Below are 12,724 nucleotides of genomic sequence, written 5' to 3'. Positions count from 1 at the left end.
GTTGAATACAACATGAAGTCAGATGAAAGGAAAAATATCTATGGCCCAGCAGAGACTATAGGGCAGAGACTCGAATAATAAGATTTAATTCATTCCTCCATGTCTTTGATATATATTTATCAAGCCCTTTCAGGGTGTCAGGCCCAATTCTGGGTCCTGAGAATTTAGCACTGAACTAGACTACCATCAAACATTCCAGTGAGAAGGTTGGATGCACTTGTGTAGTTCGTGATAGATCATGAACAGAAGAAAAATGTTCAAGCAGGGGTCATAAGATGTTTTATAATAATGAGGAACCATTTTCCCCTAGAGTTCAGGTAACTTGTTATTATAACTTAGCTTGGTTTTTTTAAAAGAGAGAAATCAATGATAAAAGCCTAAAGTTAGAATTAGGGAGATTCCCAGTATTTTGCCATTCTACAAAATAATTCCTCCTCATTGCATCAGTGAAAGGACCTTTCTGATCCATCCTGGGGTATTTTTACCACAAACAAGGAACTTTTCTCAGTTCCTATCTTCAAACATTTCTGTCTGTATTTCATTCCCAACTAAGAAAACTTTCTTACTTTTAACTTCGTATTTCAGAAAAGTATTTTGCATCTAATTTATGAAAAAATGGAAATAAAGTGTTTGTAAACGGGAAGGGGGGGAGGGGGTGAAGGGAGGGCAGGGACAAGGGGGAAAAAAGAACCAAGACCTGTCATGTAAAGGTACAAGATCCCAACAATGAATGTAACTGTACTGTATCCCTAAAATGTTCCAATAAACTCAATAAATAAATAAATAAACATATCTGAGGTATTGAAGTTTTAAATTTAAAACATTCTTACAAGTTCCTGTTTGTTTTATCATTTCAGGCGCGGTCACAGAAACGACCACTTCTCCTGGTAATTATATTTTCTTTCTTGCCTTTTATAAATCAGACATGTATAGATTGCCTTCATGTGATTAGGGTTGCAGTTTATATCTCACATGAAATTAAATGTCAAGTTCATATCAGACTAATGTAAGAAGCTTATGTATTCATTGGCTGAAACAGTGAAATGAACCGATGGGCTGCCTTCGAGCACAGGGAAGAGAGTGTGCCTCGTTGTCTCTCCCACTATGGTGCAACAGCTGGTTTCTGAGATCAAATTTTAGTGACATGGCTTCAGAGAGTTTCTCCTTGTTTTTGTTTGTTTTCAACTATTATAGGACTTCAGATACCTCAGAGAGAACTATAATCAATGTTTTGAGAGAATAATGGATTACCATATCTCCCAAGCATATTTCACAGTACAACACACACATTCAGTGATGTGTAAATTTTAAAGAAGGATTTGCATGGTTAGATAAATTGTGGAAATACCACATGCCTCTCTCTTGTTGATTCAGTCTGTTAGCACATCAGAAGTCCCTGGCAAGTTCTACAAAAGACATCTTTTTAAAAGTTGGTTAAATTCAGTTTTACTCAAACTTGTTTGACCACTGAAACATTTTGAGTGACAGTGTGATATAGAATTCAGTGTCAGAGAACCGGGGGTTATGTTCTGGCTCAGGCATTAACCAACTCTCGATGAGCAAGTACTCTTACTCTTTGGAGCTCTGTTTCTTTAATCAAGAGGTTGGACATAGTCACCTGAGAGGTTTGTCCTAGGAACTGGGTGGTCTACACATGTGTAACCAACTTGTGTCCTTTTATGAACTTCTTTCTTCTGGACACTTTGGGGGCCATCCTGGGGCTTCAATTGATCACCATATGGCTAAATAAGTTGGGTATACCAGCTCAACACAAGGCAACTTAACTTGAGTTTTCTCTGAACTGTCAGCAGTTATGTGAGTGGCCCTTGGTTTGTATTTTCAAAATCTCAAAGTCCCTCTGCCAGGCTTGACAGAAACTAACCTTGAAAGGAAATCAGATGGTAAAAGATATTTCTGTTTCTGTGCTTGGGTCTGTGAAAATTGCCCACCAAGTCTCTCAGGAAGACAAGGTAGATATGGTGCCATCACAGTAATGCTGTCCCTAAGAGTTAGAAGAAATCTTAGAGATTGTTTAGAACGAAAGTCACAAATGGGCTGCTCGAGGGTTAGTTTTGACCCACTTGTGAGTTTATATTCAAACAGCCTAATTTTTTTATTAAATAATGGAATTTATTGGTACATTTTAGGGATACAGTACAGTTACATTCATTATTGGGATCCTGTACCTTTACATGACAGGTCTTGGTTCTCATTTTTTCCCCTTGTCCCTGCTCTCCCTTCACCCCCTCCTCCCTTCCCCAGCTACAAACACTTTATTTCCATCTTTTCATTTTCTCACATTTTTTTCTTTTCCCTTATTACCCTTCCCCTACCCATCCCACCTTCCCTACGCCTTTAGCCTTGTGCTTCCCATTTCACAATGTCAGTTATCTCATTAGGATCTTATGTATTATTGCAGATTATTCACACCAGAGAAACTATTTGGTATTTACACGTGTGACTTATTTATTTCACTTAGGAGTGTATCCTCAATATATATCCATTTTCCTATAAATGAATCTAATTTCTCATTCTTTATGGCTGAGCAATATTCCATTTTGTTGAAAAACCGCATCTTCTTCATCCAGTCTCCAACTGATGGGCAAATGGGCTGTTTCCAAGTTTTAGCTATTACAAACTGTGCCACTATAAACATGGGTGCGTGTACATCACTATGATATGATTCTTTTAGTTCTTTTGGAAAGATACCCAGCAGAGGGATGGCTGAGCCAAATGGAACCTTTAGTCCCAGCTCTTTGAGGTATCTCCATATGGATTTCCATAGTGCTTGTACCAGCCTGCACTCCCACCACAATAGAGAAGGGTTCCTTTCTCCCCACAACCCCTCCAACATTTGTTATTGTTTAATTTTTTGATTGCAGCCATTCTTTGTGGGGTGAGGTGGAATCTCAGTGTTGTTTTCATCTGCATCTCTCGAATGACCAGTGATGTGGAACATTTTTTCCTATATTTACTTGCTGCCTTTACTTCTTTGTCTGTGAAATGTCTGTTCATTTCAGATGCCCATTTTTGAATTAGGTCTTTATATTTGGGGGGGCTGATTCTTTTGAGTTCTTTATATATTCTAGATAATAGTCCTTTGTCTGAGGAACAGCTGGTAAAAATGTTTTCCCACATTGTAGGTTGTCTCTTAGTTCTGTTGATGGTTTCTTTTGCAGTGCAGAAGCTTTTTAATAAGATGAGATCCCAGTTGTTGATTCTTTCTGCTAGTTCCCGTGCTACTGAGGATTTGTTCATAAAGTCTTTTCCTATGCCAATGTCTTCCAGAGTTCTGCCTAACTTATCTTCCAGCAAGTTTAGTGTTTCTGTTTTAATATTTAGATCTTTCATCCACTTGGATTTTAATTTACTGCATACACAGCCTAATTTCACCTATGTAGATGTAAATTTTAATCCAACGTATTAAGAATGGAAGATTTCATATAAGAATCCAGACTTCCAAGGGCACAGTGGTATAACTGTTGCCTAGCATGTATGAAGCCCCATATATGATCCCTAGATCTGCAAAATCATCATCATCATTACATTCCTCCTCCTCCTCCTCCTCATCCTCATCATCATCATCACCCAGATCTCCAGCTCTGTGTGTGTGTGTGTGTGTGTGTGTGTGTGTGTGTGTGTGAGTAGTCCTGGGGATCAAACCCAAAACCTTCTGCATATTAGGGAGTTGTGCTACCACTGAGCTATATTCTCAGCCCAAGATATCCAGCTTTGTTGAAAACTCTAAGAATGAACCATAGTAGCATCATTTCTTCAGGGCAGCAGTATCCAGGGCTGAACTAGACAGGACTGCCCTTTTATATGGCATATGCTCTCTGCCTCCTGCTATCTTTCCATGTGCATGTGGGCCTGCAGCCATATGCATTTGCATCCTTGGTGCTCCTTGGAGTTTTATATGTACCTAACTCAATTGAATATCTTCTTACAATGCAGATTTTGTTTCAGTGCATTCTGGACAGACTGGATTTTTCACAATAGGATACAGATGCTGCTGGGCCATGGACTAGCCTTTCAAATGAGCAGCTGAAGCTGGAAGATGCAAAGGACTTACCCAAGGTCACATGATCTATTACACAAACAAACTAGAGCCCAGAGAATTTAGGTCACAGCCCCACAGACCTCGTCCATCAGTACTTATTTCTTTCAGTGAAAAGAAACAGAATAGAAGAATCAAGTAGAAATGAAGCCTAATCAGATTGCCGGCACATATTTTTAAATGGGGTCATTTTTTAAAAATTCTTTACCAATGAGCTTGATTGATAAGGATAGTTTTTAATTATAATTGTCTTTAACTTTTGCTTGTTTTTGACAGATCCTACCTCAATTTCAGCAACAGATTTGGTCCTTACAACTGGTAACAAGTTTTCCACTGACCCATCCTCTCTCTATCTCAGGGATATTGCTGTGTTAAGATTCTACCCTAGTTGTCTAGGAATCACTCCATGGAATTTACCCTTGGTAAACAGACCAGAACTTAGAAATAGACAATGGGGTCCTCTATGCAGCCAGATTGAGATCCGTGTTCAAGCCCAAATAAAGTGCTGAACACACATGGAGATAATCTACAGAGCCTATCTCTCTTTCTTTCTACGTGCACATAACTACTTAAAAATTAGCTCTCTGGCCTCCCTACTGACTGTGTATTAGGAAAACAACAGGTTGCAGATAGGGAACAGAGACTGGGAAGGGTAAAACTGATAGCAGAACCTCATTGGCAATGGCAGGAAATGCCAGCAAATGCTGCAGTTGTCACAGAAGTGCTCAGGAAAAAAAAAATCACTCAATATTGTCACATTTTCCAAATACAGCAATCTGGAGCAAAAAATGCCAACTTAACCTCGGTGTCTTCTGAGCTACCTTTGTATTACATCCCAACATAAAAAAGATGATATTCTCCCGAACGGACCTAAACCATGAATGTTAAAATATGATCATTCTCTTTTCTTTAAAGGAAAGATTTGATTTTTAATATCACAGAATGTGTGCTTTATTTTTTAATTTTATTTTTGTACTGGAGCTCAAACTCAGCAGCAGCACCACTGAGCCAAATCCCTGGCCAGAATATATGCTTTAAATTTGGATAGTTAATTCTTACTTAGGAAGACAAGAAATAACTAGTCCTCATACTAAATTTTTTCCAAAAATACTGCTAAGTGAGACCACAATAGTGGCAAAATTTTCTTATTTCCACAATCTTTGTATATTGACATAGCTACTTCGACAGGTAATTTAATGTTATTTTGGGTTCTATCTTGATTTGATACAAATTATTTTAATTTCAAGTGAATTCATTAAAAAATTATCTATGTCTTGGTCAAATTCTTTGATTCTTTAGTAATTTTTAAATTTTATTTTGAGTCTTTAAATATGGCCTGACTCATAAAGGCCATCTCTGGATCTTCTGACAGAAAATGAAACCCGGGCAGCCCAGCTTAATGAATGGACCGAGGGAAAAGCACTGATCAGCTAGTTAGACCAAGTGAAGTCCATGAAGATGCATGCTGGACCAAATGGTCATCTAACACAGTCAGATTTACTGAAGACAGGCCTTTCTTCTGGAGACTGGCCTAGGAGTGGAGGGCATGGTTTAGAGGCAGTGAAGCATCTGGAGATGAGCTGCCACAGTCCTGTCTGGAGAACAGAAGGACAAGCCTGGCCAGTCATACTGATCTATGCTTGCACTGTAATATCTCCTGTGTCTTCTAGAAGCATGTGTGCCTGACAAGATTAATTCTGCCTTCTTGTTTTTGTTCATTTCCAGCTTCAATCTCAGCCCCTATAACTTCCACTCCAGGTGGAACTGTCAGCAATCCCCTTAGGTGTCTTTTCTTGGGGTCGCATTTATAAAACTAGATTGTATCACACAAACTTTGTCCCGAGCAGCACCTCAGTGAAAATGGAAACCTGGGAGTCCTCCACTGATATTTAAGTCTCTTTTTTCTTTTTATCCATAGATTTTTCTTCCACCTCACTAGAAGTGACCTTTCCATCAGGTAAAGTCCTCATCTTTGTATTGTTTAAATTAATGAGATGGGCTTCTTATTTCTATAGGAATTAACCTATTTAATGATCATATTGACAACAAAATAAAGCTCAATAAAATGACATTCCTGGCATCTTTCCAGTCATTTTTGACTAGTCTGTTGATTTATATACGGATGCATCTTCAACTCTAGCAAAAATAGATGCTTCATCTGGTAAGGTTCTCTGTGTGTTATATTCCTGAAGCTAAACATAACCATGATCAACTTTTCCTCTGTTTGACTACTGAACATGTGTACTGAATAATCTATCTATGACATAAGGCCCAATGTTCACAGGAAGCACAGAAAGCTCCACAACCCTTGCAATCAGCCAGAGACACAGAGATGGCCCCTACAACAGGGATCATCTGCTGCCTACCACCCCAGGTTTGATCAGCTATGCCCGAGGGATGCCAGGTCTGAGGGCCCGTACCTAACCTGCTTGTCTATGTGTGTTGTGTTACAGGTCATATTTCAAACTAATAAGCACACCCCTGCATACACACACACACACACACACACACACACACACACACACAACAAAGCTGAGTTTTGCAAATGTTAACTTACTGGTTTGCTCTTCTGTTTTCCTCCATGCTGTTAGTCAACCCAAAATATTCTTCTCCATTTGCAGATACAACCCTCACATCAAGTGAAGTACCTCTTTCACAACGTATGCTATCGGCCTTCACAGTCCCTGGTGAGTGACTTTCTTAGAATTTCCAGAGTGGCAGGAATTAAAATACCCACAATAAACATTTCCTGCTTTCCCAGGAGAGAAGGAGAGATAAGGGGAAATCAGACAACTCTCTAGAGGATTCCAGGCCCTCTCCATCCCTGGTCATAAAATGAACACAGTGAGGGTAGGTGCTGGGGGCAGAAAGATCAGGATAAAAGGACCTCAAATGCAGAACCTAAAGGAGACTGTAGAGATTATTTAGAACAGTTTCAAAAGTTAGCCTGCGTGTGAGCATCCTGGAGAATGTGCTGGATGCAGATTCAGTGGCTCTGGGAAAAGCTTGAACATTTCTATCAGGCTCCTGTCTGATGCCAATGCTGCTGGTCATGGACTCCCTAGAGGAGTAAAAAAGTTGAACAACCAGGAATGGAGGGGTTGAAAGGAGGGCAGGGGAATAGGGAAAAAAATAAGAACCAAGATGTATCATGTATAGGTACAAATTCGCAATGATGAATGTCATCATATTGTATACCTAAAATGTATCAATAAACTTAATGAATAAAAAAAAATTGAACAACCATACTAATTTTGGAGGAAAATGAGTCCCAGAGAAGTAAGACATTTACCTAAGTTCACACAACTAGGAAAGGCAAAGCCAGATCTCCCAATTCCCAACTCCCGTTCAAGGTCCTTTCAGATTCCAGGCTTTGCTAATGAATCAGTTGGTGTGATTCCTCCAAGTCCCTGTGATATTGATGTCTACGAGGAAAAAATGAAGAAGGAAACAAAGGTACAACAGGACAGGTTTATTTGGAACAACGTAAGAGGGACCACCCTGGTACCAACACCATACTGGGTAACTCTCATATGGGCTATAAGGCCTTTCACAAAGTAATGAGTGTAAAGAAAAAGCCAAAATGGGACTTTCAAGGGGGAGAGCGCACTAAAAAGGAGTTGTGGCTACTTCCCAGGAACAAGTCTGGAGGACATATAGGGAGTCGTGGTTGCATGTCAAGAGCAGGGCTGAATAATGATAGGAATTATGGGCTATGGCTGTACTCACCAGGCCTTTTTAACCCAAATCATACACCTTTAGTCAGTGTACAAGCATGGCAGAAGAGGAGAAGAGGCTCAGTATGATCTCTGTTCTGCCTAGAATGGTTGCAGTTGGATAAGGAAAGCAGGTGGGTGGTGCCTCTCTTCCTTAACTGGTTCCTGTTGATTAGGAGCTATGGTGGTCATGGCTGGGGTCTGAAAAGGGAGGACTGCATTGATGTGTTCTTTAGCAGCTGCCTGTGAAATGGTCTCAATCCTGTTGCTGAAAAAATCTTTGAAATAGACTGATTAGGCATGCCAATAATAAACAGGTGAGGAAGGAAGGAAAGAAAAGAAAGGGCACTACAAAATGAAGAATCCAGGGTAGGATAGCAGACTTCCATAAATCTCATGAACTCTGCAAGAGGCACTGTGACATTTGGTGGACTGCTGTGTCCATCTCCTCAAACTGCAGTCACATTGTCATGATTATCTGGGATAAAAGTACAACATGTTGTGTGGAGCATGGTGCAACTGGCTCCTTGGCATCTGTAAGGAGGTCTAAAGCCATGGGATTTTGTAAAACTACTTTTTCATTTGGTGTGTTTCATCCACCAATGTTATAGCTTGGTGAATGGCATTTAATGTGTGTGCTAGGTATTGGGCTAAGACTTCTGCATCCAAGTCTGTCTTAATGGATGCTACTCCTAAAGGGTCACAGCTAGGGAGTAAAACCACCAGGGAGTACATTTTACAAGGTGCCACTGATGGTAGACTGAATCCCAATTTTAAGGTTATTCTGAGAGAGAGCTGAGAATACAGCCAGGAACATAAAGAGGTCTCCATGTGCATCATGCTGTCCAATTAGCTGGTAGATAGAGCCAGCTATAGCAGCTGCAAACCCATAAATGTCCTAATGGAACCATATCTGAGGCAACTGTTCCATGATATTTTCCCCCTTCTACCATACACAGGGAATAGTAGTATATGTGATCTTAAGACATAGGTCCTCAGGTATCTACCCTACCATGTGTTTAAGATCAAAATATGTAGAAAGAATATGTGTTTGGGCACTTTACAGGCTTGAATTTTGGGCAACCTGGTCATATTGTATGATTCCCCTGAGGTTTCATTTCCTCATCTCTAAAATGGTGGTAATACTGACCTAGATTAGTCATTGTAAGGACTAGAGACATAAATGATCTGGCGCATTGCAGTTGCTCAAATGCGAATTGTTATTGTTCCACTGTGCAAAACATACTTCTTAAAAACTGTTTTATTCCTGAACATTGTAAATTGATATAAATAAATTGTTTTCATAAATTTGTAGTCTACAGTGTAAAATATTTCAATGAAACCAAATGCAGTGCTTTGTTTTCACTAAAAAAAGAAAAAAAAACTTTTTTTTGGCAGCCAGTGGCCCAGTTTCAATGAAAGTGACACCATCACCTGGTAATGATCAAGTCTATTGCTACATCAACACGTTTATTTTATTTTATTGCCATAAATCTATTGTTAATTGTCCTACCTTGCTTTGTATACTGTAGCATAAAATTACACTTCTAGGATATGACATTTCTCTTATTTAGTTTGACTTTTCTCACTTCATTTCAACACCTGAAAAAATGTTTCCTATAAAATCGGTTTTTAATTTTTCTTTTCAAAAATTCATTATATTTATAGTGCTTCTTTATGGCTACTTGATCATTTTATTACTGGAGAATAAAGAGTATCCAACAGCGTTTGTTACATTTTGATGCTAAGAAAATAAAGTTTCTACATTCAAATCAAAATAGAAACTTAAACCAAAGTATTGGTATCTGAAATTAGAGAAAATTTTTGGCTCTTCAATTTTGAACATAAATAAGTTTGAAGGTCATTTTTAACACTTTTATTTATTTTTATTTGCAGTTACCATTTCAGTGGAAGAAATGATCACTTCATCTGGTAATTTTTGTTTTATTCCTAATAATTAAAATGATAGTATATCTATTAATACCATTAGGGTTATATTTCTTTTTTAAGTCCCTACTGTTTACAGGAACCCGGGGCCTCAGGCTCACATGCATTCTACCACTGAGCCGTGCTCATGGTCCCTGTGCCAAACAAGCACAGTAATCTTGCTTCCAAGATTGTAGCAACCAATTAGGCCAGGAGAGAGCAGCCATCCCAGACCAAGCATACTGCAGTCAGAGAAATTAATGCTACTATGATTATTAATATACACTGAGCCTCTTTCGTGTGCCAATCAGTGCATAATACTGAAGGATAAAGCTGCCTCAGACCAATTAATATTAAGGCAAATGATTTTACACATGTGTGTCAGTGAGATATGTCAGCAAAATACAGTAATGCACCCCATGGTGATGCTTACATAACAGCGTGCTGCATATGTGACAGTGGTCTCATGACGTGGCCTGGTGACACTGCAGCCAATTTCCTTTGTGTAAATATGTGCAAAGTCTTTTAATGATATTGTACAACAACAGAATCAAATGACACCTTCTCAGAATGCATCGTCCTGGTTAGTAACACGCAAATGTATGGATTTTGCTTATTTTTAATTTTAAAATCAACTTTTTTGAAGTACCATTTATATACAATAGTTGCCCACATCTTTGAGCTCTAATTTATGCAACTACGTAATCACCACAGTTAAGCTACAGAACATATCCATCACCCAAAAATGTTCCCTCCTGCCCCTTTGCAATAAATCTCTCTGACCATCCTAGGCAACCACTGATCTGTCTCTAGAGTTTGCCTTTTTTTTTCTTCTAGGATATCATATATGTGGAATCAAATACAGAATTAAGTGCTCTTTTGTATCTGACATTTTTTACTTGACAAACTTTCTCTTTCTTTTCTCATTGAGTTTATTGGTACATTTTCGGTATACAGTACAGTTACATTCATCATTGGGATCTTGTACCTTTACATGACAGGTCTTGGTTCTCATTTTTTCCCCTTGTCCCTGCCCTCCCTTCACCCCCTCCTCCCCTCCCCATTTACAAACACTTTATTTCCAAAACACATGTGTGACTTATTTATTTCGCTTAGGAGTATATCCTCAATATGTATCAATTTTCCTATGAATTAATCTAATTTCTCATTCTTTATGGCTGAGTAAGGTTCCATTTTATAGAAAAACCACATCTTCTTTATCCAGGTTCCAACTGATGAGCAAATGGGACAAATTGTTTCTGAGATTCCCCTGTATGGTTTCGTGTATTGGTAACATATTCCTTGTATTACTTAGTAACATTCCGCCACGTGCATGGACCACAATGTGTCCCTTCCTCTGCGGATGGGCACTTGGGTTGTCTTCAGCTCTGCTTATTGTGGAGAAATCTGCTATGCACAAATGTTTCTGTGGGCATGTTTCATAGATCTTGAGTGAATACACAGGAGAAGAATAGCCAGGTTACATAATATAGATTTACTCATAGTTACTCCTGGAGAGTAAAAATAATTTCACAAAACATATTTTGTTTGATAAGTCAGGGCAGCACCTCAATTTAGAGCAATTGTATTTTGAGGATTTGGAGTGTTTTGTTTGAGTTTTTACATATATATCCTTCATCCACCCCCATCCCTTATTGGGGATTGAACTCAGGGTCTTCACACTGAGCTACATCCCAAGCTGCTGCTGCTTCGTTTTCTTTTTCTTTTCTTTTCTTTTTTTTTTTTTGTCGTTGTCGTTGTTGTTGTTGTTGTTGTTGTTGTTGTTGTTGTTGTTGTTGAAACAAGGTCTTGCTGAGCTGCTCAGGTGAAATTTGAACTTGTGATCTTTCTGCCTTAGCCTCCCAAAGCAGTGGGATTCCAGGCCGCTACCCTCTGCTATTGCGTTTTATATTTTTGTTGAAAGATTAGATACTTCGGTGTCAAGGAAACTGGGCTTGCTTATAATGGCCATTCCTTGAGAGTTTCAGATAATTTGAGAAAAAGATGACGACAGAGACAGACAGAGAAGCAGAGAGAGAGAGACAGAATGAATACACGGTGGGGAGTGGTAGCAAAGCCACAAGCGGAATTCATCCCAGGGTTAATTCTTCCTAATGACTTCTCTTGCCCTGCAGATTCACCCCTGCGCCTGGTGGGCGGGCAGAACCGCTGCGAGGGCCGCCTAGAGGTGCGGTACCGGGGCGAGTGGGGTACGGTGTGCAACGACCACTGGAACATCAAGAATGCCCGCATAGTGTGCCGCCTTCTGGGCTGCGGCCGTGCGCTGGGAGCCCCGGGTCGTGCCCGCTTCGGCCCGGGCTCCGGGCCCATCCTGCTCGACGATGTGAGCTGCAAGGGTGCCGAGGACGCGCTAGAGAGCTGCAGCCACACGGGCTGGGCGCGCCACAACTGCGGGCACCACGAGGACGCAGGCGTGGTCTGCTCAGGTAACAGGTCCTAGGTGTCCCTGAAGCTGTCCTAGGAGCACCTGCCTTCGAGGAAGTCTTTCCCTCCAAGCATCCCTGAGGTCAAAATTCACCACCCCCAGAGCATGAGACTTGGTCAGAGTCCCAGCTCTTAAGATAACAAAGGCATACTGGCCAATATATGGCTGATCATAAAGGCTTTGATCATCTGGCTTGGCAACCAGTCAGTACGCTTTATCTCATTGCAGGGTTTGTTCTGAAATGTAGCTAAAAGATTATGAGATCAAAAGAACAGGTTACAATGTCATGAAATGATGAAGAGCATAGAACTTGACTTGTCCAGGTCCCTTTTCAAGCTCTGAAAAGGGCTTCAAGGGCACAGACCTGGGGGGACCCTCCATTACCCTACCCTAACCCTCAGAAGTCCAAAGGACACCCTACAAAGCCGGGCCTGGTGGCTCATGCCTGTAATCCCAGCTGAGGCAGGAGGATCGCTGAGTTTGAGACCAGCCTGAGTTACATAGTGAGTTCCAGGTCAGTCTCAACTACACAGTGAGACCCTGTCTCAAAAACTCAAAAAAAAAAAAAAAAAAAAGACA

General features: G+C 40.1%; 1 protein-coding gene across 1 annotated transcript in view; it reads left to right on the top strand.

Moving 5' to 3' along the window:
- LOC104859205 (deleted in malignant brain tumors 1 protein) overlaps positions 1 to 12,724 on the top strand; it is a 113,523-nt gene that overhangs the window by 40,280 nt on the left and 60,519 nt on the right. Inside the window, exons 6-12 of the mRNA XM_033761228.1 lie at positions 858 to 887; positions 4,334 to 4,375; positions 5,976 to 6,014; positions 6,679 to 6,744; positions 9,172 to 9,210; positions 9,670 to 9,705; positions 11,835 to 12,146. Of these exons, the coding sequence (XP_033617119.1) occupies positions 858 to 887; positions 4,334 to 4,375; positions 5,976 to 6,014; positions 6,679 to 6,744; positions 9,172 to 9,210; positions 9,670 to 9,705; positions 11,835 to 12,146 (564 nt within the window). The remainder of the gene's footprint in view (positions 1 to 857; positions 888 to 4,333; positions 4,376 to 5,975; positions 6,015 to 6,678; positions 6,745 to 9,171; positions 9,211 to 9,669; positions 9,706 to 11,834; positions 12,147 to 12,724) is intronic.

This window comes from Fukomys damarensis, unplaced genomic scaffold (genome assembly GCF_012274545.1).
Source record: "Fukomys damarensis isolate Sample0158 unplaced genomic scaffold, DMR_v1.0_HiC HiC_scaffold_8, whole genome shotgun sequence".
NCBI lineage: Eukaryota > Metazoa > Chordata > Mammalia > Rodentia > Bathyergidae > Fukomys > Fukomys damarensis.
Note: the sequence above shows the minus strand (reverse complement) of the source record. Positions and strands in the feature narration are given on the sequence as shown.